The 28000-nt window shown below is 54.4% G+C and overlaps 1 protein-coding gene across 1 annotated transcript; it reads left to right on the plus strand.

Moving 5' to 3' along the window:
• The first annotated feature begins 77 nt into the window (after positions 1-77).
• Positions 78-28000, plus strand: ATP1A1 (ATPase Na+/K+ transporting subunit alpha 1). The gene is made up of 23 exons (XM_081112044.1): positions 78-384; positions 9666-9770; positions 10835-10894; positions 12688-12891; positions 14353-14466; positions 14864-14998; positions 15097-15214; positions 15797-16065; positions 16805-17003; positions 17234-17343; positions 18800-18934; positions 19376-19568; positions 20702-20877; positions 21738-21874; positions 22569-22719; positions 23181-23349; positions 23490-23644; positions 23936-24059; positions 24902-25047; positions 25128-25258; positions 25475-25576; positions 27321-27412; positions 27654-28000. Exons 1-23 carry the CDS (start codon positions 373-375, stop codon positions 27680-27682), a joined length of 3066 nt encoding a protein of 1021 aa, XP_080968170.1. The 5' UTR covers positions 78-372; the 3' UTR covers positions 27683-28000.

A 28000-nucleotide genomic window follows, 5' to 3' on the forward strand; every position in this document is an offset into this window, starting at 1 on the left:
GGAGGGGCGGGGCCGGCCGGCGGCGGGTGTCGGGTTGCTCCGGTAACGGTGACGTGCCCGGCGTGGGCGGGGCCAGCACGCAGGTTGCATATTTTAGGAAGTGAGGAGGAGGCGCGGGCCGGAGCTGCGGCGGGGTCTGGGGCGCGGAGCAGTGGCGGGAGGAGCAGACACGTGGCAGCAGCAGCGGTAGCAGCCCCGGCGGCGGCGGCATTGGCCCGACCGCCGGCCGACCTCCCTCCGTCCCGCCCCGCGGCAGCCCGAGCTCCCTCCTCGCCTCTCCCCCGGTCGCGCCTGCTCGGCCGGGAGCTGCTCGCCTCTTCCCTCTGATTCTCCAGCGGCAGGACCCGGTGCCGGGCACCGACCACCGCCACCATGGGGAAGGGGGTGAGTACCGGGCGCGGGGCGCCGGGGGGCTGGGCGGGAGGAGCAGAGGGGAGTCGGGAGGGCGCCCGCAGGCGGCCGGCGGGGGGCGGCGAGGAGGAAGCGGCGCGGGCTGGCGAGCGGCGAGGCTGAAAAGACGACGCACTTGGGAAATGGAGGGAGCGCAGCAGTGGGACGCGGGCGGGGGCGGGGGCGGGAGCGCCGCGGGGCCGGCGGAGCGGGGCGCACGGGCGCGGGGCCGCCGGGAAGGAGCCGGCCGCCGGCGGCATCGCGCGCTGCTCCTCCCCGCGCCGCCCTCACCTCGCGTCTCTCGCCTTCCTCTTTCCCTCGGCCCGGCTCGCCCGGCGCCAGGCGCTCCTCCCCTTCCCCCCGGCGCTCCGCCCGCCCCTCCCGGCCGCCGTTCCCGCCGCGGTGGGCCGCCCGGGGCTTCCGACGCGGGGGCGGCCGGGGTCCGCGGCTCCCTCCCCGGGCGGCGCTGGGGCTGCGCCCGCTCCCCGCCGCGGCGGCCGGCCTCCCCCGGCGGCAGACGCTGCCTTCCTCTTGCTGCGGGGCCTGCCGTGCGGGCCGGTGCCAGCAAGAGCAAGGGTGTGTCTGCACCGCCCTAAGATGGCCTTTAAGGTACACTTTTGAGAGCTCGCCTGGAGACTTTCCACAAACACAGGATGCGCCCCACGCACCCACATCGGGGAGGGGTGTGTAGGGTTTTTTTATTTTTATTTTTTTGAGTATTGAACCTGGAAGGAAGACAGGCTGGCCCACCAGGGCCTCTGGGTGCAATAAACCCGAAAAAGGCTGGAGGCGGCGGGCGGCGTGCAGAGCCGCGGAAGAGCTGTTCCCAAAGGAAGGAGGGCGCACCGGGCGGGGCCGGGGGGGGGGGGCATGTCTGGTTCCTCCCTATCTGTCATTTGGGGCAATGATAAGGCCGGGTCCCCGACCCCCGACCCCAGCGGCGCCAAAGCCTAGTTGAGAGAGTTTACACAAAATAACCCCCCATAGTATCCATTCATGGGGTAAAATGACTAGGTCATGGCGATACCTCTGGGAGAGAACCTGCCCCCTTATCTCGGGCTTGCCCGGTATCTGCGTTTAGTAGGTCTGTGAAGGTCCTTCGGGCTCCTCCGTGTGCAGTGACGGGGGAGGAGGGAGGTGGCATCCTGTCTCCATGGGTTATGAAGGAGGTGATGGGAACAGCTTGGCTGACCTGGTAGGGAGATGTGGGAACGCACAACTTGTATCTTTTAAAAGCACAAAAGGTGGAGGGCTGGCCCAGGGCAAGCAGCTGAAGGCCAAGAGCCTGTTATTCCTCACGGTGGAAACTGGGTTAGTGGCCTGTGTTTGTACCGACCCTAAGTCGTTCTTGAAAGCTCATTCCGCTCTCTCTAAACCGCTCAAATTTAAAAAAAAAAAAAAAGGTTAATTTCCTGAGCCAGATATAACTGATTTGTGAGGGTTAGAGGTCATAGATATGTACCCGAGGCCTAGGAAGGTGAAATGACTTGCTCAAGGTCAAATGGTTCATTAGTGGCACAACAGATGTCCCTAATTCGAGAACAGCCTGCGGACTTCCCAGCCTGAACATACACTCGCTTCTTAACATTGCCTCATATGCAGAACCCTGCAGTCATTCTTCAAACAAAACCGGGGTGTTTGTGATATTGAATGGCCCAGAGAAGATGTGTGATATATCTGTGCCTCTTTCGTATCCACACGCATGCACAGTAGTGGTAGAGACGGCAATACACCTGGATTGTAGAGGGTTGACTGGGATGCCTTATGGATCCTAATAAAATGTCTAGTGGCTAGCAAACACAAAATTCAGTTACAACTGGTTAACACAAGATGACCTGCTTATTTTCTGGGCTGTATTTAGTATTTTAGATAGTCTCATCATTTGAACATTAAAGGGTGTGTGTGTTGGTTCGGATTTTCCTTGGATAAAATTACCCTTTGTTGTCCCCAGTGACTGACTGACTGATAGTCCAAATGTTCAGAAGGATATTTTATGCTGAAATGTTAGGATTTTTCCACATGAGGATTAAAATGTGGGTGGAGTGGTGACTAAAGCCCTGCTGATAATTGGTTAACCAGGAAGCCCGGTGCTGGCAGCTAATTTTTAAGGTCATTGTTAATGTCTTCCCCTCCTCTTCCCACCACCGGTGGGAACCTAGGTTTTGATGGCATTTCAGGTGCTTTTATTTCTCCTTAAAAATCAAATTCCTAAGCTTTTGATAGGAAAGCCAAAGAACAGCTGAATCATTCCTGGGTGAAATAGGATTGTGTCCTTTTTTTCATAGTGGGTGTTTTTGCCAGTGACTTGGCTTAAATCTGCAGCTCGGCCTGCCACCCACAACTGTTTAGCCAAAAGGTACACAGAAACTCTCTTCTCAAGTTTACGAAAGGTTGGTTGGGGGGGGGGGGGCGGGGGGTACGCCACCAGGCCCTTGGTGGCCCTTCACGGCAGCCCTCCGTTGTTTGAATATTAACTTGTTTACCTAGAAAAGGAATCCTAGCCTGGGAGCAGTGATTTAAAGGGGAAAAGGTTCAGGTGAAGGTTGCCCAGGGGATACCCATGTCAGCAGAAATCCTGGTCCTACGGTAGCATTATCAGCTGCCCTTTTGGAGCTCAACTGGCAAGTGTGACTAAATCTCCTCTGGCTGCTATCAAGCTAGTACTTTAGACCGAAAACCGACAGACAAAGCCCTCGACGCGCACAGGTGCCCAGGCCTGGCCAGCCACAAGTGCCGCCCTTGGACAGGAGGGACTAGCGCTGGGGGGCAGAGAAGGGGTCGGGTTGCATCACACCCTTTGCCTGTGAAGTGTTCGGGTGTGTGTGACAGCTCCCTGCTCTGTGCTCTTTCTGTACCCTGTTCTGAGGGTGTATCCTCTTTGGGCAACTTAATGTTTAATTTGTAGTGTTCTCTGCCAGTAAGTTTGTAACAGGCCAGTGACTCACCTTGGGGTGGGAGGGTAGAAAGGGGGAGGTCTGCCTCCTAAATCTGAGAATCTGATTGAGAGTAGGCTAAACCTGACAATCAAAAAAGGGGGAGTGGGGTAAAAAAAAAAATCCAGTAAGCTGTGTATCCAGATGAGGGCTAAAAATTAACATATGCAGACCCCTGGGAGTGTTATTCCTAAATTGCCTTTAAAAATAAAAAGGGGGTTCAGCACTGTAAAAAGCACAGTAGACTTGGTACGTATCCATGCTCCGTCCCAGAACCCCTTCCAAGCCCCTGTTTCTGATGATGGTTGGCAACACAGGGACAGGTAAGTGAGGTTCTGCTCCAGTCCGGCTGTGGTGTTCAGTATGTCCCAACTTAAGAAAGAAAAGAAAAGAAAAAGAGGCTTTGAAATTTTCGAAGGATTGTTGTATGGAAAAGCGAGTAAAATTAGTTTCATTCGTTTAAAAACAAACGGTTTAAGGAAGATGGAACCTGAGCCCCAAGAGAAGCCAGCTCTGCTCTGTTCAGCTGAGTGCAGGCGATTGGGGCTGGGGCTGCTGTTGGGGCTGACAGTGGGCACCGAGATCAGCTTGTTATAAACTGTGGGTTTTCGTGTTAGTCTTCAGCTCTTTCAAAACTATTGGGCTGCTTTGCTTTCACCCGAAAAACCTATGAACGACAAGAATGGGGAGCGCCATTCCTCCCCAAGGGAGAGCTCCGTGGAGGTGTCATTCGACATGGCTGGCCTCCTAGGCAATAGCATCTTAGCACTGTCTCCTACTTTCACTTTAAAGGATTTGACGTTTTTAAAAGTCTTTGTAAAAAGTCTTGCAAAATAAAATGGGCTTCTCAGCACCACCCCCTTCATCTGCTCCCCGCCCCGGCCCGTGATGAGGGAGCGGGAGCGAGAACACGGTGCTGCGGTGCCTCCATCTCGCTGCCCAGGGCTCTGTGCCAGCCAACAGGCCCAGGAGAAACGCGAGTGTCAGATCAGATGGGCGCACAGTAATCAGAGTGGCTGCGTCTGGGCAGCAAAGCACTGGGCAGAATGTGCCCTCGTCCCTGCCAGAGCTGTCCAGGCCTGGGTTATGCTGAGAAGGCACATAATGTGAAGCAAAGAGAATTTTAAAACCCACTGGCTGTTTTTTTTTTTTTTAACTGTCCTTCCTTTCTACATTTTTTGGAAAAGGAGAGTAACCAGGCCAGGTTTGAACTTTCTCACGTTGCCATGAATTGAGTGGATGAGAGGAAATGTGTTCTTTGGCTGGAGTCAGAGAGAGACTGTTCTTTGCATATGACTCACCTCATTAGTTGTGCTGAAATCTGTTGTGCGGAATCCACAAGACGTTCCTCACATTTATGTGGCTGGTGTTGGGAAGAGCAAATTCTGTCAGAGCAGAGCTGCCTGCGCCTGCCCCCCCGCACCCCCCCCCCCTCGTTTATCTCTGGTTTCATTCGGATCCTGAGCCAAGGGAACTCTGGCCAATAGACCTCATTGCTTAGTCCTTTGTGACTTGACAATGAATTATATCTGAACGTTCATTATCTCTGTCTGATTTTATTCAAACCCCGTTTAGTGACAGGTATTAGATGCTTTGTGTTGGGGATCTGAAACGTTGGCCCTTGGTCGCTGTGCTTGGTCTTTGGGACTTGTATTGGGGGCCCAGCTCATCAGAATGTCAGGTCTCGGGCCTGTGAGTCTTGGCATTGGATGTACCTGTCCAGCCTGTGATCTTGGTGAGGGCAGGGGCTTACACTGTGCTTTTCTTTTACCCCCTGATGCTTCCATGGCACCATACTTGTTTCGTTGTTTCAGCTCACATGACATGTCCCCAGGGCCTTGCTGCCTTTTCTCTTCTTGAGCCTGGCAGCTAATTCACTTCCTGCCCCGCCTGCAGGGCACCAGTGAGGAGTGGTCAGGGCTTCTTGGCAGTGGATTCGGGCCACTTGGCGCACTGGTGCCAGCTCTCTCTCAAACCCACACTCCCGTTGAGTAGCCCTGGCCCAGGAGTGGTCTGGCAGAGTGAAAAGGGGTGCGGAGGGAGGGGGAGCAGGCAGGAGGTTTGAACTGCAGCCCAGGTGCCTAAGGTAGAGGTAGAATGCCCCACGGAAAAGAAGGGGTTTGCTTTTTTAAATGGAAACAAAAAACAAACAGAAAGGGAGTAAATCTAAAGTATATTGATACTTCAGCAATTTTAGATTCTTTTTGATCCTGGATGACATGCTATGGCAGGCTGGTTTAGGAAATGTACATGCAGGCAGATTGGGGAGGCAGGCAAAGCCTCTTTGATTTGGGGCTGAGGGAACCCGCAGGCCAGGGCCAGGGCTGTTTCCTTTGTCTGCTGTTGGCTGGTGGGCTGCAGCCCAGGGTTGGAGGTCCTGGGCTGGGCTCACCAGGGACGCACGCACTGTGTGGCCCTGTGACCTGCTCCAGCGGTGAGAGAGGGGCTGTGGAGGCAGGGTGTCCCTCGGGTCTCTTCTGCAGAGAGCAGCATCCCTTCAGTGCAGTGTGTGGCAGTGCGGGTCCTCCCCCACCCGGGCAGTCCTCGGGTACCTGGCTAGAAAATTCCTTATACATAAGCTAACTGCGGATTTAGTCATTTGGTGGGAGCAATTGGAGGTCTAACGAACAGGGAGTGATCATTTCTCATCTGTTCTGTAAGTTCTTTTCTTCTCTTGAATTTATTGGGGTGACATTGGCTAATACAATTATAGGTTTAAGGTGTACAGTTCTATAATACGTCATCTCTATATTGTATTGTGTGTTCACCACCCCAAGTCATGTCTCTTTCTATCACCATGTATCCCCCCCTCCCCACCTTTTTCTGTAAGTTTTAATTGATGAGATGAAATAAGAAAATACTCAATGAGGTGGTTGGGTTATTTTTAAGATTTAAAAGGAATTTACATAGTAAGTGAGGAATAGCAGTAATTTGTTAATTAAAACCAAGTTATAATAATTTTTTGTAGCTCTTTGCAGAGTACGCGCACATAGACAGTTGTGTTTGATGATTAATTAATATCAGATCCCAGGACGATTGGAACCCCCAACCACCACCTGTTACATAAAAGAGGGATGTAGCCCACGCCACTGCCTCTAGGTGCCAGCAGGGCCAAACACCATCCCCCAGCTTCCCTGCTAAGGCGGAATTTGCCAAATTGGACTCAGAGGTGCTGATTCTGTGACCCTCCTGGTCAGCTTTGGAGGGGCTTCGCTTGGGGCCTTTACTCCTCCCGCCCTCTGGCTCATCGGGAATATTTGTGGGTTTTGGAAGCTGCACTTCCCAGGTGTTTTGTTTCAGATTTGATGGCAGCCCCTTGGTTAATCAGCCTTATCAGGATGCCTTCTCCAGATTCTTTAGTGGTTTCACCAAGTGCTGCTCCCATTTTAGGGATGAGGACACTGAGGCTGGCTGTTCAAGGCCCGGTAGCTGGCGTAGGCAGAGTTGGAATGACTTGGGGATGCCTTGTAAGCCATTATCAAAGGGCGTGGACAGCTCAGCTTCCAAGAACCCTTGAGGCTTTCTCAGCTGGTGTTTCGGAAGGCTGAACTCTGAGCTCCTTGCTGCCCCTGGGCACTGTGCTGGCAGGTGGGGGCGGAGGCCAGAGCCTCTGTGATGCACGCAGTTGAGAGCCCCAGAAGCCTTGCCCCGGCGGAGTGAGTGAGCCTTCTTACAACCTGTCTTAACCTTGGCTCCTCTGGCCAAGAATCTCCGCTTCCCATCTCCTGGGCACCCCTTCCCTCTGCCCCGATCAAACGGTAGCAACCTCAGGGTGGTGATGGAATCCCTGGGAAGGAAGCGCAGGACGAAGTAATGACACATTTTAAGCTGTGTCACAGTGGGCCAGCCCCTGCCCTTGTCATGACCTCCCACTTCCTAAATTAGAACGGGGGGGGGGGGGGGGGGGAGAACAGAACAGAACCAACTCCATTTTCACAAGTGGCCCTTTACAGAAGGGTGTGACATTGAGCTTCCACTGTGCCCTTCCGGGATGGCCGGGCCCAGGGGGGCCACATGGGGCCTGGCGGAGGTGCCGCGTTCCTAGTGGAAAAAAAAGTAGGAGCTCTGTGCCCAGAGGGGTGGGAAGGCCATTGCCATCATCGGGGAAGCCCTATTATCCATTCCCCTTGCCATGACCTTCGTTCTTCAAAACGCTTTGAAAGGAGATAATGTTATCTTACCCGTTTGTAAGCACTGTTCCCCAGACCCACCATGTACCCACCCTTCCACCCTGCCCCCCCCCCCCCCCCCCACACACACACACATACACAGAATTTTTTCTGCTTTGTAACTGTAATGATGGAGACTGATAGGGACTTAAGTCATGTGCTTCCCATCAAGATAAGCAATTAACCTATTTTACTTGTTGGGAAGAACCGAATTGTATAAATTGTATACACTGCCTGGTCTTCTGGACACACGTTTCCTAGCGGGGAAAATTAACATCTTCAAGGGGAGGGGGGAACCTCACATGTTAATACTTCCTGTGTCTCACCACTGTCCTGAGTTAAAAGGATGCCTGGAATAGCAGGACCGATGAGGGGGTGGGCTACTAGGGGATCTCCGTTCTCAGCTGACTTGGCATTGATACCTGAGGCTGCAGGCAGGATTTCTATTTTGTAAAAAAAATGGGGATAAAACTTTGGACCATGTCCAAGGCCCAGGTGCTCCAGCATTCTCTCCCCCCTCCTTTGGGGTGGAAAATATTGAAAGTCTGCAAAGAACCCAAGCCTCCCTCGTGAGGAGAGCGATTTTAACTCTCATTTTCATACATTTAAATTAAACGTATTTCAACGGCACCCCGCTTGCTTAAAGAGGCTCTAATGAGCCGTGTTTTAAAGATCGATACAAACTGGCCACACGAGTCCCTGGGCTCCCTGGTCAGTGGCTGTCAGATGCTTTTTCAGGCTTGTGCTTTCCCATTAGGTCCAGGGAGGAGATGCCGCTGTAGACGGGCGGGCCCTCCGATGGGGAGCCCTGTCCTTCGTGTCTGTCAGTCTGTCTGTCTGCTTTCAGCTGGCACCGGGGGCCGTGTGCACAGAGGACTAGCCTGTGTGGCTGCTCCGCAGGCGGGAATGTGCGGAATGCTGGCTATCTTTAGACCGGCTTCATGCTCAACAGATAAGGCGGAAGCTAAAGAGCTGTGCTCTGCTGGACGGAGCTGTGGGTCGAGGGGCACTGCGGTACATGTCCCCGCATGTGGGCACGTCCGGCTCCTTGGGGGCGGGGCTCCCCTGTAGCGAATGAAGGGGGTACTCCCTTCAGGTGAGGATTGTATTTACTTGTGACCATGTCAGCCATGACTGAAACGTACCTGTTCGCTGGCGTTCTTTTGTTTTTGTTCACGATAAAATTTTAATCTGGACTCGGGTTCCTCCTCCTTGTTTTGGTAGCTGGGCATGTGCCTCTGGACGTTCGAAATGATAGTACTGGCACCAGCGAGCGTCCACTTTAAGAACATCGCTGATGCCCCCTTTCTTTGCCCGTCTTAGGTGGGAGGTCGTGGGGGAGGGGGCCTGCCTAGAGCGAGGGGCTGTGGTCCAGGCTGGGTGGAGATCAGCGCAAGTGTTTCACATGGGGGTGGGGGGGGGAGGGAGTGGGAGTGTGCAACAAGCTAAATTTAAACTAGGGGAATCGGCATTTTCTCTAGAAATTGTTCCACTTTTCAAGAGGCGTGGGTGGACCCTGTGAGTTCCCTGATAAGGCACATGCTTTCCCCACATCCTGCTCACGTCAAAACATCTCCAGCAACGTTCGTCGGGGGGTTTCTCCCCAGGCTGCAGGTTGGGGTGGGGACCCCTTGATTTTGCGCTTTAGTTTGACGCGTTTTAACGACTCCGAGGCTGACTTTTTTCCCCCCCGTGAAGATGGGAAGGGCAGCATTCTTAGGGGGGGCCCCAAAATTATTTAAATTTGATACTTAATGACTTCGCAAAGCCAGTAGTTTAACTGAAAGTAACTAAGTGCCCAGATGTATTCTATCATTTAGTCCTCTCCAAAACACTAAATGAGGGAAGCCCTATTGTTATCTCCATGCTACAGAAGAAAAACACTGCGATGTAAGCGTTAGCGACCGGCCCAAGGATACCCAGCTGGCCAGTGGTAGCTCACGCCTCACCTGGAAGTGACTGCAGGGCCACCCTGAGGCCTGTGGCGACCTCCCCGGGGGTCCTCGCGCCCTGAGCTTGTGAGGCGTCGTTAGTAATAGATTGCCTTGCTGAGTGTGCGGCATAAGCGCACCGGTTTCCATGAGGATCAGCCCAGTGACTATTCAAAATGATGGCTCCCTAAAAACGGCTCCAATCTTCATAACTAACCACATCTTTCCGCCTTCTCCTGTAGGTTGGACGTGACAAATATGAGCCTGCGGCCGTTTCAGAGCATGGCAACAAGAAAAAGGCCAAGAAAGAGAGGGATATGGATGAGCTGAAGAAAGAAGTGTCTATGGTAAATGCCAGGAGGGACATGGCTTTGTTCTCCTAAAGCAGTGATGGCGAACCTTTTGAGCTCGGCGTGTCAGCATTTTGAAAAACCCTAACTTAACTCTGGTGCCGTGTCACATATAGAAATTTTTTGATATTTGCAACCATAGTAAAACAAAGACTTATATTTTTGATATTTATTTTATATATTTAAATGCCATTTAACAAAGAAAAATCAACCAAAAAAATGAGTTCGCGTGTCACCTCTGACACGTGTGTCATAGGTTCGCCATCACTGTCCTAAAGAGTCGTTGTATCTTTTGAGTGTATGATTCCCCCCACCTCCAACACACACACACACACACACACACACACACACATACTTGCTTTATTTTATTTTTTTAAATATATTTTTTATTGATTTCAGAGAAGGAGGGAGAGGGAGAGAGAGAGAGAAACATCGATGATGAGAGAGAATCACCGGCCAGCTGCCTCCTGCAGGCCCCACACTGGGGATCAAGCCCACAACCCCGGTATGTGCCCTGACCAGGAATCGAGCCGTGACCTCCTGGTTCGTAGGTCGACCGCTGAGCCACGCCAGCCAGGCGAGAGTTGCTTTATTTTAAAAGCAATGCGGTCATTGCACTTGTGCAGATTTTATCGAATTAGAGGGCAGTAAGAAGACTTTCCATTTTCAAAGCTGTTAGAGGGTCGGAGACGTTATCCCGTCCCTGGGGCAGAGCCAGAGGGGCTGTGCTTTTCTGCACTTTCATTACTGGGAACTCCCAGCCTCTGGGGGCTGTGGGGCTTCCATGATGCAGTCTGTCCAGAGCCTGCCTGTCCTCGGAAGGCAGGGCGGTTCTCCCCGCTCCGGGCGAAGGGGCTCCCCGGAGGTGTGTGGCGGCTGAGCTTCGGCCCTCCTGCAGTGGGGACTCCGTGGGAAGTGGGGGGCTGCGGGGCCGTGGGGACGCAGACCAGCGTCTGCCCTGAAGAGCGCCTTGCTTTCAGAGCCTAATGACGGTGATGCTCTTTGCAAGCCTTTCTGATGGCGCCGTGTTTAATGTGCTTTTCGTTTCTGCTTTTCCTTAGGATGACCATAAACTGAGCCTGGACGAGCTTCATCGCAAATACGGAACAGACTTGAGCCGCGTATGTTCTCGTTTGAAACTTTTTGTGCAAAAATCCTAATTTCCTGTCACGTTTCCCCCCAGGTCACAGGCCTGACCTTGGGGACTCTAGGGGGAACGTGACAGCCACCGTCTGAGTATCTACTTCGTGACATGCACAGAGCTTGGTTTCCTTCATGTGCTTTTTAAAAAGTCTTCTTCCCCCTGAAACTTTGAAAGTGCACGTTATCATTTTTCCCACTTTACAGTGGATGAGACCCAACAAAAGGGAGCACCAGGATTTGAAACTGAATAGCTCCAAAGCCGTGTCACTCCCGGCCTTTTGACTACAAATCTTCCCCTTACTCTTCTACATTTGTTAACTTGAGTCAACTCTTCCAACAATTCCGATTTTTGCACTTTACCCCCTAGCTCACTGCAGTATGCCAGAACCTTGGTCATTTATTTGAAACCTTTTTAAAAAAAAAACCAACAAAAAAAAAACACAATTTCAGAGAAACCTTTAAGTAAAGTAGGTGTTCGACTACTAGAAATTCTGGGCAGTAACTTGCATCCCAGCTGTTAACGTAGCCACTGTCTCAGTAAATTGCCCAGATGTTCTCAGCAGCGTGCTGGCCCCGGTGCCCTGGCCTTGGCCCCGAGGCCCTGGCCTTGGCCCCGAGGCCCAGCTGTCCGTCCCCGTCGGGCAAGCCCTGAGCTCATCACCTGGGTCATAAAACTAAACTTTATTAGGTCCCTAAGAAATCTGTTCTCTGTGACCCTAAGTCATTTTAGTCAAACACTGTGGATCTGTTTTTGTAAAACAGGATTAATAACACCAAACACAGTTATCGTGGGAACCACACGCGTTCATGCGTTTGGAGCGCCAGGCGCAGGGCGTGGCGTCACCGCGCTCAGAGGTCCGCTGGCGGGCTCTGTGCTGCCCGATCACCACGCCATGAACTCGAGGCCGAGGAGGGAGGGTCCTAAATAAAAGGGGACTTTCCATCCCCCTCACTGTTTGACTTTCCTTTCCCCGCACTCCCGGGTTAACTCAGATAGTAAAAGTAACATGAACCCAAACTGCGCATTCGCAGACACTTGGGGAACGTGATGTCTTTTCCCTGGCCTGCTATTTTGATAGTGAGGACGTCACCGAGTTCTCCCTGGAGTCGGAGCCTTGTCACTACTGTCTGCTGTCAGGGATCTTGGCTTGAAGGCCCACGTAGGGAATAGAGTGGCTCCTCCGTTGAATCCTTCCCAGCTCATAGGTGGGAAGGGTGGGAGTGTAGCTAAAACATGCCTGTGTGTGGGCCCTTCCCTGCCAGACGATGGTTTTAATATCCAGAGAATAGAGTTCTATACTTAAAACAGGACTATTGACCTAATAATAGGTGGGATTCCTACAGATTTTTTTTTCTCCTTCGATGTTTATAGAGGGGTTTTTTTTTTCCTCCCTGACAAATTCGATATACAGAAAATTCAAAGTTCTTAATTTGCAAAACTGAATCAGTTCCTTAAATATATTTTTGGTAAAAAAAAAAAACACAAAAAACAGGTTAGCATGAATCCCTTATCTACAACTTAGAAGAAAGCATACTGGACTTGGATTTGTCCATGGGTCAATTTTAAAAACAATTTCCGTCTGGATGTCGTGGGTTCCTCGGGAAACATGGGCTGTTGACGGGGATCCTCACCAGAACTTGCCGGGGTTTGCCTTGGCGTGGGGAATGTTTCCTTCCAGATCCTTCAGTGCAGCTTTCCAGCCCCCGGTGGGTGTAGAGCCTCGTCAGGGGCTGGAGCCGTGTGTCTCACTTCCGTTCCTCTTCTTCTCAGGGCTTAAGCACTGCTCGAGCTGCCGAGATCCTGGCCCGCGACGGTCCCAACGCCCTCACTCCCCCTCCCACCACCCCCGAGTGGGTCAAGTTCTGCCGGCAGCTGTTCGGGGGGTTCTCCATGCTGCTGTGGATTGGAGCCATTCTTTGTTTCTTGGCTTATGGCATCCAAGCTGCCACGGAAGAGGAGCCTCAGAATGACAATGTGAGTTCCGCACTCCTCCTGCGCGTGGGGTGCACATAAGGCAGCCTCTAGGTCAGGGGTGGGCAACCTTTCTGTGAGTGCGTGCCAAAACCAGTAAAATCGCTGACTCAAAATTCTTCTGCGTGCCAACCCTAATTTTTTGAGAACATGTTACGCCTACTTGGTATCTCTTAAGGTGTACGTATGTGAAGAACCTTGGAGAAATAATAAAATTCCTTCGAGCGACAAAAACACAGTATATGATGGTGGAAAATACATTTATTTATTTATTTATTTATTTTTAAATTGGTTGTCTATTATGATTGTTTATTATTTTTTTTATATATATTTTTTATTGATATTTTACAGAGAGGAAGGGAGAGAGATAGAAAGTCAGAAACATCGATGAGAGAGAAACATCGATCAGCCGCCTCCTGCACATCCCCCACTGGGGATGTGCCCGCAACCCAGGCACATGCCCTTGACCGGAATCAAACCTGGGACCTTTCAGTCCGCAGGCCGACGCTCTATCCACTGAGCCAAACCGGTTTTGGCAATACATTTATTTTTTAATGTATACATGTACACTGGTAGTCCGACAGAAAACTTTATGACTCCGTTTGATATTATCAGTGGGACTTTTGCTGCTGCATCACTGATGACAGAGATTTTACGTCAGGTTTATATTTCGTGACCCTCAGAGATATGCACGAGCTACTACTTTCATCCGTCAGGCTACTCCCTATTACGATACTTAACAAAATTCATCACTGAGAACAAAGATTCACAATTGTAAATGGAAGATTATAAGAGAGGGTTTCGCGTGCCAGCAAAAGTTACTGGCGTGCCATATTTGACACGCGTGCCAGGGGTTGCCCACCCCTGCTCTAGGTCTTCACTGACCATTCATGTTCAGCTGCCGCTAGGTTCTGGATGGCTTTTAACGCCCGGGAAAGGAGTGTCAGCTACGGCTGCCTTCAAGGCCCATCCATCGCTCCTGCGATTGAGACTTTTCTTTCCATCTCCTGTCCTGTGGAGGCTCTTGCTAGCTGCACGCTGCCCTGCGTGGTGCTGCTGCTATGACAGGCGGCCTGTGCGGGTCCCGGCCTGGGTCTGGCTGCCATTCACTAGATGACAGACCACACTCTGAACCTTGATTGGCACATTACACGTGTCCTGAAAGGTTGTTAGCTATTTTTCTAAAGTCACAAGTTCCAAGAATATCCTTAGTTTGATAAATCAGGAGAAACTGTATCAGAATATTATTTCCAAAAGTCTGTCCAGTTAGTGACCCAGTGTCTGTGTGACTCCATTTGGGACTCCCCTGGACATGGTCTTTAGAAATATAAACGTGAAGACCCGAGTTCTCGGTTTCTGAAGCCTCGATCCCTGTTAAAAATCGGGGATTTTAACAAAATTGGCTGAATGTTCCCAGTCCTTGACCCGGAGCCGTGCGGCGCTAACGTGCTTGTCCCTTCCCAGCTGTACCTGGGTGTGGTGCTGTCTGCTGTCGTCATCATCACCGGCTGTTTCTCCTACTACCAAGAAGCTAAGAGCTCAAAGATCATGGAATCCTTCAAAAACATGGTTCCGCAGGTACCGGCTGCCTCGTCCTGTCCCCTGGGGTGACTTAGCCCAGGAATGTGAGCTCATGTGAAGGTCAGGTTTTCCTAAGAATTCAGTGACTATGGGGGAGGGGGGTGCTTCACCTCCCACCCGGACAGGCCTGTCTTCCCTCTCAGTGGACAGAGGGGGAGCAGGTACCATGGGAAGGAGAGGACCAGCTCTTAGCTGTTGAGCGAGCTTTTGTCACTTGGACAAATAAAAAGGTTGATGTCTTTGTTAGTGCGAATAAAAATGATACCTGTTATGCATTTGGATGATTAGAATTATAGATCATTGGGTAGCTTGATTTCTTCTTTTTTTTTTGACGCTACCTTCCTGTTGGTGTCATGTTTGTCTGATTTAATGGTGTAAACTTCCCCTCCCAAAGCAAGCCCTGGTGATCCGCAACGGTGAGAAGATGAGCATCAACGCGGAGGAGGTGGTGGTTGGGGACCTGGTCGAAGTGAAAGGCGGGGATCGGATCCCTGCTGACCTCAGGATCATTTCTGCCAACGGCTGCAAGGTAGGCTGGCACAGGCCCCTGCTGTGTGGGCATCGGGAACAGGACAGCCCGCGGCCGGCCTGTGCCCTCACGGCACTGACTCCCGTCCTCGCCGACAGGTGGATAACTCCTCGCTGACCGGGGAGTCGGAGCCCCAGACCAGGTCTCCTGACTTCACACACGAAAACCCCCTGGAGACAAGAAACATCGCCTTCTTTTCCACCAACTGCGTTGAAGGTAGACCACGGGAGGCCCCGTTGGCACAGGGTGGCACTGGTCTCAGTCGTTAGCAACAAAAACCAAAAGAAAGAAAATCACAGACACGGTTTTCTGTTTTCACGTTTTTGGCTCTGTTTCTGGCCACTTCGGTCAAGCGCAGCCGAAGGGGCTCGCCCGCTGGTAGGGAGCCTGCGCCCTCCTCCCCTTCCCGCGCCTCCTGCTCGGCGTTCGGAGCCGCTCGCTGCCCAGGGACGGAGATCCCTTTGCCAAAGTCTCTGGTTTCAAACAAACAGCGTACAGCACCAAAGAGCTGGCCCTTAAAGATGTGTTTCTTCTTTTAAATTTTTTTTAAAAAGTGATTTCAGAGAGGAAAGGGGAGAGAGAAAGAGAGAGATAGAAACATGGGATCGAGCCCGCAACCCGGGCATGTGCCCTGACCAGGAATCGAACCCTGACCTCCTGGTTCATAGGTTGACGCTCAACCACTGAGCCACGCTGGCTGGGCAAAAGTGTGTGTTTCTGCCTTTAACCATGCCAGGTACCTGCAAATGCTGTGGCTTCTTTGATAACCTCTGGTGCAATCCCCTCCCCCCCTTCCAGGCACTGCCCGCGGCATCGTCGTGTACACCGGGGACCGCACCGTCATGGGAAGAATCGCCACGCTGGCCTCTGGGCTGGAAGGCGGCCAGACGCCCATCGCTGCAGAAATCGAACATTTCATCCAGCTCATCACAGGGGTGGCCGTGTTCCTGGGGGTGTCCTTCTTCATCCTCTCCCTGATCCTCGAATATACCTGGCTCGAGGCCGTCATCTTCCTCATCGGAATCATTGTCGCCAATGTGCCCGAAGGTCTGCTGGCCACCGTCACGGTACGAGGCTGTCGCGCAGGGTCGGGTCGGGTCGGCTCAGGTCAGCCCCCATGAGTGTGAGGCTCAGCCACCCCCCTCCTGGGGGCCACCCGCTTAGGTTTTACTGCACACGTTGGTATAGGGATTTTCTCCAGAGCCACATGGTGGGCTTAGGCATTGGGGGCCTCTGGGGTGTTTTCATGTGGATGATAGTAATTCAGAAGCATGAATTTTGTTCTCGTATTGTCACATGTTCCAGAACAGCCTAGCGGAGAAAGGAGAACCTGGGGTTGAGTGGGGGAACCAAATGTGCTAAGTCCTGGCTAGTTTCGCTTTTCTTAATATCTTGCTTATTTGGGGGGAGGGAAAGCCCCCTATACATGGCCCAATTATTATCATTATTATTTTAAATATACTTTTATAATTTCAGAGAGAAAGGGAGAGGGAGAGAGAGACAGAAACATCAGTGTGGAGAAAGAATCATTGATTGGCTGCCTCCTGCATGCCCCACACTGGGGATCAAGCCTGCAACTTGGGCATGTGCCCTTAACCGGAATCCAACCCGGGACCCTTCAGTCCACAGACTGACGCTCTATCCACTGAGCCAAACCGGCTAGGGCTGGAACAAGTATTATTGGTTCCTACTTCAGAGTAAGGTTGGAGAGCTAATCTTAGACTCAGTTCTATGTTAGGGTGCAGCCACCGTTTTAGAATTCAATGCAGTTGAGGCTGAAGTAATTGGGTTCCTAACGCCCTGCAGGTGTGTCTGACCCTGACTGCCAAGCGCATGGCCCGGAAAAACTGCTTAGTGAAGAACCTGGAAGCCGTGGAGACGCTGGGGTCCACGTCCACCATCTGCTCCGATAAGACCGGGACCCTGACGCAGAACCGCATGACAGTGGCCCACATGTGGTTTGACAATCAGATCCACGAAGCCGACACGACGGAGAATCAGAGCGGTAAGGCCCGCCCCATGCAGCAGCCTCAGTGGTCCACGCTGCTTTTTTAAAAAAAAAAAAAAATCATTTTGTAAGGAGTCAAGGGTGTAGATTTCTATTTTTTTTGCATATCAATAGAAAAACTGAATTTGTACGAATATGGTTGGAGAATTCCTAAAACCCGATTTATCCCACTCTTATGGGATTTAACACGACGTTAACGCATCGCTTGCTTGTCTCGGTCCCGTCAGGTGTCTCCTTCGACAAGTCCTCAGCCACCTGGCTCGCCCTGTCGAGAATCGCGGGCCTGTGTAACAGGGCCGTGTTTCAGGCCAACCAGGAAAACCTGCCCATCCTGAAGGTATGCCCCTGAGTGCCCTAGCCCTCAGGCTGGGGGTAGGGGGGCTGTTCTACACAAGGACCACCTGTGAGTGCTCTTCTCAGGTAGCACGTGGCCTCCGTGGCCCGTAAGCACCTGCTCTTGTGGACAGGGATGGTCCAGGCGATGCTTTGCCGTGTGGCACCTCTGCCACCTGTAGATCCTGAAGCACTTACCGTGCCCGAAGCCCATTGGGAAAAGCGGATCTGCACTAAAAACTGACGGGAGGAGGGTGGGCGAGGGGAGAGGCCGTCTTCCGTGCAAACCTCGGTGATAAAATCCAGTTGTGTTATCCTGGTTTCTTAGGCCGTCGCCTCACCTGGTGGGTGGTGGGGGCTGCTCGGGCGGCTCTGTAATCGCGTTTGCATGTTAGGGTGCAGGAGGTTCCAGTAAATCCCTTTAAGCCACTTATTTTCTTAAAATAGCCCTGCTGTGTCTCTTATCTTCTTTGTCCTTAGCTTGGTTACTAATCGTGAGGTGTTGCTGGGATGTCCAGTGAAGACAGTGTCAGGAAGGCAGGAGCTGCACAGGGTCCCCGGGGACATGGCGGCCGGGGCTGGCTCCTCCTGGCCACGCCGCCGCGGCAGCTCTGGGTAGAGACCCGGTGGTCAGAGGTGGCGGCCCAGATGGGACGGAGGTGGCTTCTGCTGGGCCGATAAGGCTCTTCCATTTCTTAAAGGAGGTTGTCTTCTCTGATGGGAGCAGGGATAAAACTTCACACATTGTCCCCTCCTGCTTCAAAGAAGAAATTCTCTAGGCTTCAAGCACAGGGACTCCCCAGCACCCAATCTTGCCTGGTTTAAAAGCCCCAGAAGGGCAGCTGGAGATGTATTTCCCAGCATTTCAGGGGTCAGGGCCACGCCAATGGTGGTATAAGCGTGTTACCTGAGGTGTGGGTTTCAGCTGGAACGCTGGCTGATGGTATTACTGTTGGGGCTGGTAGTGCCGCTCAGTTCGCGTCCATCAGGCCCGGATATCTGCCCGCAGCCGTTTGGAATACACAGTCCTCCGCTTCACCCTTGGCGCGGACCATGTGTTCCCACTGCCGGGACCCAAGGCGTGTGCTTGCAAACGGTTGGGCAGTGGGAGCGCTGAGTGTGTGCTTTCTCACTGGGTCTTTTCAGGCTCGTAACCAGAAATACGAGTCTGGGGCCGGTGGTGGCTTTGAGACTTCAGCAGGGGAAGATGAATAGGCTCAAGTAGGCCGGGAAGGGTGTGTTTTGCTTCTCCCGAGGGCAGGTGACACCTTCAGACAAAGATGTGGGTGTGGGTGTGGGCGTGTGACAGGCCTGGCGACCTGCGTCTGAGCTGCTGCTCCTTCCCCGCCCTCCCCTCCTCCCACCGAGATGGGGACACCTTCCTGGTCGTTTTCCCTCGTCCGAGGTGGCGCCTCGGTGCAGTTTTCGGGGGACCTGACAGGTGCCGTCTGTGTCCACAGCGGGCAGTGGCGGGCGACGCCTCCGAGTCGGCGCTCTTGAAGTGCATCGAGCTGTGCTGCGGGTCCGTGAAGGAGATGAGAGAGCGGTACCCCAAGCTCGTCGAGATACCCTTCAACTCCACCAACAAGTACCAGGTCTGCAGCTCGGGGGCGGGGGAGGATCGAGCGGTGGACGGGGGCAGAGAGGGGACCAAAGAGCCTGTGGAGGAACTCGTCTCCCTCTGGGCGTTTGACGAGCATCAGTGCCCCCTGAAGGAATCGTTCACACTGTTTCTGAAAGCCTTCGCTTTGTATCTTACCGTTGGCTACACATATAAAACCCTAATTTATTTGACTTTCGTAGGATGAGGGACACATTTCCTTCAGGGGAATGTTGTCTGTCGACACGTGTCATCGATGTGTGACTATGTCACCGTGCTGGCCTTTCCTGTAGAATTCAGAGCATGTTACAGGGTGTGAGGCAGGTTCAGACGTTAAGGGGTCTTGGTTTTTTGCCGTAACAAATACTAACTGGTAAGGGAGCTGCGTTCTCCAGGAGCGCCTCAACTTTTCACCTGAACAACCCTTCCTTTCCAGTTGTCCATTCACAAGAACCCCAACACGGCCGAGCCCCGGCACCTGCTGGTGATGAAGGGGGCCCCCGAGAGGATCCTGGACCGTTGCAGCTCCATCCTGCTCCAGGGCAAGGAGCAGCCGCTGGACGAGGAGATGAAGGACGCCTTCCAGAACGCCTACCTGGAGCTGGGCGGCCTGGGCGAGCGCGTGCTGGGTACGTGCGGCACCTGGGGACAAAGCGAGGCACCACCCTGCCCCCCCCCCCCCCCGCCCGCCCCCGCCCCGTTGTGGAGACGGGGAGAGCCAGGGGAAAGCCTGAGGTATTGGGCCTGGGCAGCAAAATCCCGCTGGTTTGCTTCTGACTCGTACTTGGACCCTTGGTCCTGTGCGGGCCAGTTCTGTCTGATGAGAACCTGTCTGACCTTGGCTGCTATGTCCGTGACCTGTGAGCTCAGTGGCATTAAAATCGACTCCCAGGGCCTTTAGATGAGCCAGTTTCTGACTGCCCAGGGGAACATGAGCATCAGCTCAAAACTTGGGCGAACAGCGAGCTGCTGGCCGGGTGCTGCCCGTCCCTCTGCTCCGTCGGCCACTGCAGATTAAGATTAAAAGGGCTTTTGCCCACAGTGGAGTCTTAACTGCAAAAGTAGCATCTGTAAGACGTAGGTTGGCAGAAATTATTATGTCATCTCCCTGTTCCCGTAGCTTAGGGCCCGCAGACCCGATGGCCTGGCTCACACCTGCTCCCTCTCCAGCGGGAGGCCTCCCTGTGTCTCTGTCCAACCACCCCCACCCCCACCCCGAAGTAGGAGCAGTGTCTCCCGGGAACCCACACGGCACCGCAGACCCCTTTCGAGTCCACTGTCACCCTCAGACACATGGGAAGGAAGGGGATGTTGTGACTGGTGTGTGAGTGATGCTGGATAGTCAACCCCTTGGGCAGCCCATCTGCGCTGCATTACCCCCAGCAGCCAGCAGGGCGGCCCGCTCCGCGCTCAGTGTCTGGTGGGTGTAAACGAAGGGTGAGCAGAGATGTGGCCTCTCTCCAGCGAGGGAAGCCGAGACATCATTCCACCATGTGCCAGGTCTGAGGCAGAGTGGGCAGGTCGGAAACCCTGAACCCCGCGCTCAGCCCGCGCCATCAGCGCCCTCTCCACGCTAAACAGTGCCTCTTCCTCGGAGGCCTGCTTTTTCTTTCATTCATGTACGTTCCACGAACCCTTCCTGCTGTTCTAAAACTAGACTTCCACAATAGTCCCAGCTAGACACGCAGGGAAAGGTGGACGTGTGAGCATCGCTGCTGCTGCTCCGTCCCCAGCCCTCACGGCTCCCCGCCCCTCCCTGCAGGTTTCTGCCACCTCCTCCTGCCGGACGAACAGTTCCCCGAAGGGTTCCAGTTCGACACGGATGAGCTGAATTTCCCTGTGGAAAACCTCTGCTTTGTGGGGCTCATCTCCATGATTGACCCTCCCCGGGCTGCCGTCCCCGACGCCGTGGGCAAGTGCCGGAGCGCCGGGATCAAGGTGGGCGGCCCGCCTCTGGGCACCCCCCCCCTCCCCCCGGCGCCTGGGAGCCGCATGGCCAGCTGGTTGCCTCACCTCAGCTATTCCTCCAAAGCTTCCGTTCCCGTCAGAAGAAAACAAATCATTGGTGTAAACAGATGAGGGTGGTTTTTTTTTTTTTAGAAAATATTTTTGGGGAAAGACAATGTAAGCAAATTAAAAAGAGCAGAAGACTTGGTGAGGTTTTAAGCTTTTTAGTATTCGATTCTAAACATGCCTCGTACAGAAAACGGCATGGCTTCTGTGCTTTTCGCCAGCGGGGGAGGGGGGTTTTAATGGACGTGGTGGAGTCTGTACCTCTTTCTCCACAGCCGGGGGGTCACTGCCGGAGTCCTAACGCTGGGGACGCGTTTTCATTCTCGCGAGTCGTGAACATGGCCCTGAACGACTCTGAAGCGGGCTCCCCGGGCGCTGATCCTAGCCGCCTCGGTGCACTCCTCTGAGCACAGCCCTTGGGGCCGAGAGAGTAGTAACAACTTGACATTTTCGTCACGTGTCGCTCTCCCCCCAATCTGGGCCCCTGAAGGTGCCGGTGGCGCCTCCCCCTGCAGCCCCGCCCGCGTCGGAGTTGTGTCCCTTTTCGCTGGTTTGGGTAAATCGGAGAGTTTCTGTCTGACTGTGTCAGCGGGAGAATAGGCTGGATCCTGGTGGTCACGCACCGAGACGAGCCCTGGGGTCGGCCTCTGTGCTTCCTTTCCGTGAACGTCCGGAGATGTGAGCGTGCCTTTTCTCAGGGCGGTCCGAGCTGCCCTGTCCCCCAGAGCGCGTCTTCCTTCCGAGGCCTCGCGCCCGCTGATCGCCCTCCCTGCTCCTTGTCACAGGTCATCATGGTCACCGGAGACCATCCCATCACAGCCAAAGCCATTGCCAAAGGTGTGGGCATCATCTCCGAGGGCAACGAGACCGTGGAGGACATTGCCGCCCGCCTCAACATCCCCGTGAGCCAGGTGAACCCCAGGTGAGCAGGAAGCGCAACGCGGAGCCGGCCTTGAGCGTGCAGACGGTGGGGTGAAAGCTCCCGCCGGGGCCGGCGGGGTTTCCTTCCAGGTCGGCTGAGTAGGGAAATGCCCCCCAGGGCCCAAAAGTGACCTGAGCACGTGATCGTGTAACATGGTCAGGTGGGTGCTAGCCCCACTGGGCAGGGCAGGGACACAGGGCTTAGTCATGCGGTGCACCCGGCATCTGCCTTCTGTCACGCCGCTGACCACTAGGCAGTACTACCTAGCACCTCGCCAATTCCAGTTCCACAAAGAGGGAAGACACAGTTGCCCAGGTAGTTCAGGGCCAAAAGGGAAATTTTGGCAAAAGGTAAAATAGAAATAGATTTGTTTTTCATGTGTTAAGGTTTAGGGCCCCTTCGCCCATCTTTGGGGCTGAGGGGAAGGTTTCATCTTTCCTCGGCTCCTGTCTAAAACTCAGTCATACGATTTGACCGTGTATTTCACGGGGAGAGGGAAGTGCCGGGCAGGCCTGCCCCGAGTGAAGTAATAAAATGAAAGCTCTCTGTAACCTACGAGATACAGTGTGGAGAGCAGCTTCCGCAGGACGGGACCGTTCCCCGCTTGGCGCCGCCCACCGAGTGTCCTGCCACCTCTGGGCTGAGCAGATGCGGGGGACGTGACGGGTGACCCTTCCCCCGGTTCTGATCCCAGGGACGCCAAGGCCTGCGTGGTGCACGGGACTGACCTGAAGGACATGACCTCCGAGCAGCTGGACGACATCCTCAAGTACCACACGGAAATCGTGTTCGCCAGGACCTCCCCGCAGCAGAAGCTCATCATCGTGGAGGGCTGCCAGCGGCAGGTCAGTGCGCGGCCGGGACAGACAGAAGGCAGAGCAGCCGTCGGAGAGACGCAGCCCGGCTCTCCTCAGACTCAGTGCACGCGTGCCAGGGAGAGGCACAGAGAAAAGGGCAGCTTGATAGCGGTTTAGTAGAGACACGCGCTTCACTGGGGGGCAGCCAGGCTCCTGTCCACACCGGCTGGAGGGGCCAGGAGGAATGACCTTGAAAAGGCGCGGGGGGAGGGGGGATTAAAGAGGGCTTCCCGAGTGCCACTCACCGAGTCCTGGCCGGTAGCCCTTGTTAAAGGGGGTGATGGGTGTGCTGTCACTCCTCGCCTTGGTGGCTTGGGAGCAGCTGTGGGTCTGAGACTGCGTGTCTGTGGGGAAGGAGCCGTGTCTGACCAGGAAAGGCAGGTGGAGGCGGGCACCTCCCTCGTGCCCGTCGACACGGCTGTGACCCGCGCCCCTCCTCCTCCTGGTAGGGCGCCATCGTGGCTGTGACTGGCGACGGTGTCAACGACTCTCCAGCTTTGAAGAAGGCGGATATTGGGGTTGCCATGGGGATCGCCGGCTCGGACGTGTCTAAGCAAGCTGCCGACATGATTCTCCTGGATGACAACTTTGCCTCAATTGTGACTGGAGTCGAGGAAGGTGAGGGCTCTGTGTAAACTGTCCGCCACATGCCCGTCCCGGCACTGCCGGTCAGGATCCATGGCCGTGCACGGATGCGTGGGCATGGGCCGTGCGCAGCCTACGCTGTCAGCGAGACGGTAAAAACCTTGCCTTCCTAGGTCGTCTGATCTTCGACAACTTGAAGAAATCCATCGCCTACACCCTGACCAGTAACATTCCAGAGATCACCCCCTTCCTGATATTTATTATTGCGAACATTCCGCTGCCGCTGGGCACCGTCACCATCCTCTGCATCGACCTGGGCACGGACATGGTGAGTGAGCGTCCACATCCACACAGCCCGGTGTTAGGGGCCACATCAGTGCTCCCCGGGCCCACCTGACCACCATTAGCAATTCCCAGCATCAGATACTCAATGTTGTGCTTCAGGGCAACTGTCAACACCTATTTATCAGACAGGAGTCTTGTCTTGTGTATAATTCTGCTGTTTTATTTCTACGGTGGGGGAGTGGGTAGGGGGGACTGTAATATCTCATGATATGAAAAGCAGGGGCAGGGATTTTATTACAAAAGTGGTTGATGACTGGCATCCCTTCCTCCCCAGGTTCCTGCCATCTCCCTGGCCTACGAGCAGGCTGAGAGCGACATCATGAAGAGACAGCCCCGAAACCCCAAGACGGACAAGCTGGTGAATGAGCGGCTGATCAGCATGGCCTACGGGCAGATTGGTGAGCAGCCCAGCGAGCAGGAAGCGGGCGAAGGGACAGAGGCTGGGGTAGCGCCGCCTGCGACTGAGGCTGCCCCTTCTGGTGTTGGACGCGGGGCCCAGTACTGGGCACTGCCATCACTAATCTGGCTAGAGAGGAAGGCTTTGAAGAAATGACCCGGGTCTAAAGGTTGGCTGGTCGGCCACCACCCAGTGGTGGGCTTGGTTTCTGTTCCGCCTGCAGAGCGTGGCCAGTTAACAGGGGCTCTGGGTGGTGGGCAGTGAAAATGCCTTTGATCTAAACACTCCGAGCCCCCTGTTCTGGTTTGGGGGCTGCCTCGCTGTGGGCACTCGGGGAAGTGGGACAGATTAACGACAGCCGCTGACAGCAAAGGAATTGGCTGGTAGCCCACCCGACTCCGCCAGGAAGACTAGGCCCAGGGTGTGGGGTGACATTTTGTGCTGAGGAACTTGGGGGAATGAGTTGGATTGGATGCTGGCAAAAGGTACGGGGTACAGACGTTGAGGGAAGGGGGAAAGTCCATTTATCAGCGATTGAAAAGTAGGGAAGCGATTCTCAAGGGTCACGCCCTGCATGAAGCAGATGCCCAGGTCCTAGAGGGGTGTTGACAAGTAGGGCCCACCTGTCGTACCTTTTAAGTTCTAAACAGGTGGTTCAGAGTAGAGAGGGTGCTGGGTGTGTGCCCCTGTCCTCCTGGTCCTCGCTGGGGAGGAAGCAGGCAGCACTCCTGAGCCTCATCAACCAGAGTCGCCCCGCCCAGTGCCCCCAGGCCTGCTGCCCCATCAGGTGAAGGGGGTGGCGAGCCCAGGCTCTGGCATGAAGGTCGTCTCCCCTCCTCTCAGGTATGATCCAGGCCCTGGGGGGCTTCTTCACTTACTTTGTGATTCTGGCCGAGAACGGCTTCCTCCCGATCAACCTGCTGGGCATCCGCGTGGACTGGGACGACCGCTGGATCAACGACGTGGAGGACAGCTACGGGCAGCAGTGGGTGAGTGCGGCTCGGACCCGCGCCTCGAGCCGCAGGCCGGCGGCCACAGCCGTGCTGAGCCGTCCGCCTGTGCCTTGCAGACCTACGAACAGAGGAAGATCGTGGAGTTCACCTGCCACACGGCCTTCTTCGTCAGCATCGTGGTGGTGCAGTGGGCCGACCTGGTCATCTGCAAGACCCGGAGGAACTCCGTCTTCCAGCAGGGGATGAAGTGAGTGCGGCCCCGGTCGTTTCCAAACCCTGTCTGCACCTGGCCGAGTCCCTGGGATCTGGCCTGGGGAGCAAAGGGGGTTTCCTACATTTTTATCCAGGGACCTCGAGTTCCTAAATGCGACTAATACTGAAGGGCTGATCTGCCTTTTAGCGCTTCACAGGAGAAGATGAACGTGTGTTTGCCTCGCTAAGCATTTACCCCCCTTGATTTCAGGAACAAGATCCTGATATTCGGCCTCTTTGAGGAGACGGCCCTTGCTGCTTTCCTTTCCTACTGCCCCGGGATGGGAGTCGCCCTGAGGATGTATCCCCTCAAGTAAGTCCTCCTCTTCCACCGCTAGCGCGTGGGAAGCAGTGCGAGTGGCTGTCCCCGGGACAGGCAGCAGTCGCTCTTCCTCTGAGTCCGGTGGGTGGTGCGCACAAGGATTCCTCTGGGAGGAGAATTGGGAAAGGCTGGCTCATCAGCAAACCCAGAGACTCGCCTGGTCTCCCGGGTCAGGAGGAACCCACGCTAGGGAGGCGGGCTCTGGCCCCAGCTTCCGGCATCGGGCACCCAGCCAGACCCCTCTCCTCCCAGCCTCCGTGCAGTCAGTAGGGGCCAGCCAGGGGTGTCCTGGTGTTTGGGGACCCAGAGTCAATGACTTGCTTACCTCGTCACTGTGTGTCCCATTATGAGCCCCACCTTTGTGGGCCCCTGAACCCCCTGCTCTCAGGAGAGAGGCTGGAGCTGCAGGGCGGAGGCCCCTTGCTTTAACGCGAGAGTGGGTAGCGGTGAGCAAAGGAGCCACCGTCGCCGAACAGCCTGGCCCTAAACCTGAATGTTCACCTGCGGGGCTGACCACACCCTCCAGTCGCTCTTTGAAACGTTGAGTGTTTGGTGCCTGCAAACTGGTTGAGCTTAAGCAGCTGCACCTTGTTCAGTACACTGAGCCACAGCATGGAGGACACTACAGTACAAACGTGACTGCAGGCATCAGCCACCCCGTGCCAGCCCTCCTCAGGGACACCCTGGTGGGTGTGTGCCGGCTCGCGAGTCGTGAACAGCAGGGGCAGCCAGGGTCTATCTAGCTCGTTATGGGCCCAGCCTGTCTTCCTCCGCCCGTGGCTCCTGCGTGTGCCCGTGCAACTCGTCTGTGGCCTTACTTGTCACTTCTGCTCAGCTAGATTCTCACCTTAAGGCTGGGGCAGGCATGTCCCAGTGGGTTCTAGCAGCCGGGGCCACTGTTTATCAAGAGGAGGTTACAGTGATGGCGAACCTTTGACACGTGTGTCAGAGGTGACACGCGAACTCTTTTTTTTGGTTGATTTTTCTTTGTTAAATGGCATTTAAGTATATAAAATAAATATCAAAAATATAAGCCCTTGTTTATATGTGACACAGCACCAGAGTTAAGTTAGGGTTTTTTAAAATGCTGGCACGCCGAGCTCAAAAGGTTCGCCATCACTGGGCGAGGAGATGGAGCCCTACAGACTGGAAGTCCCACTAAAGGGGGTAGGGCCTCGGGACCCCTTGCTGTGACTAGGAATTTGTTCTTGACGCTCTACCCAGTTTGGAAGGTGAATTAGTTACACTGGTGCCTGAGTCCAGTGAGGACCCCTGTCGCTGGGCAGGACACGGAGGGGAGGCTGGTAGGGAGACAGCGTGGCCTCCGCGCGAGACCGCTCAGGGCACCCGTCTCCAGCCCCTGACCTGTTAGGGCTCAGCTTGTTCCTTCCCCAGGCCTGGCCCTCAGAACACCCAGCTGAGTGTCCCCAGGTTCACTGTCCGACCAAATTCAGGGGCAAATGAGCTGATTGTGACCCTCACTGGCAGTTCTTTGTCTTCAGGGGGCATCGCACAAATGACTGAGCTCCTTAAACTCTGTACAAAGGGAGGAGAATGTCCCGTCGACAAAATAATCCAAACTCGCCTTGTCGCCCGATCCTCGTGAAAGCCATGACGCCGAGGCTGGCTGGCTAGGGGCTCCTCCTGCCTCCCCTAGGCCCGGGCGCAGAGCGGCAGTCTCGTGTTCAAGGCCTCGGTGTGTGTTCTGTGTAAATGGCATCTGACTCTCTTTCAGACCTACCTGGTGGTTCTGTGCCTTCCCGTACTCTCTCCTCATCTTCGTGTACGACGAAGTCCGAAAACTCATCATCAGGCGGAGCCCTGGAGGTAAATCAGAGGCATCGTTAGTTTGGGGGTGGGGGGCGGGGCTGTAGTCTGCGGGCTTTTGTTATGTTTCCTGTGAAGTGTCTGGGCTCGGCCTGATTGGCTGAGGCCCTCGGACCAACTGAGAACCGGCTACAGCGACCGTCCCATCCTCAGAACCGAGCCTCAAGGTGTTGAGCCAGACAGGCCGCAGGGGAAACGCCCTCCGAAACCTAAACCTAAACCCCTCCCCTTCCCGCCGCAGGCTGGGTGGAGAAGGAGAGCTACTATTAGCACCCGTCCTGCACGCCGTGGGCATCGTGCCACTCCGCACCCTCACCCACCCCTGTGTGTACTTCAGTCTCGGAACTCAGAACTCCACCCTGGTAGGAAGCACCGAAGCATGGGGAAAGCGAGCCGTCCTGGAATGAAGCATGTAGCTATATGGGGGGAGGGGGGGGGGGCTGCCTGTCAAACATCCGTCTGTGGGAACGACAGCGGGGAAGGTTTTTACGTGCCTTTTTGTTTTTGTAAAAAGGAAATCATGGAGAGACCGAAAGAATACATTTTATATCTGGATTTTTACAAATAAAGATGGCTATTATAACGGAA

This window comes from Myotis nattereri, assembly GCF_964212035.1.
Source record: "Myotis nattereri genome assembly, chromosome: 18".
Lineage (NCBI taxonomy): Eukaryota > Metazoa > Chordata > Mammalia > Chiroptera > Vespertilionidae > Myotis > Myotis nattereri.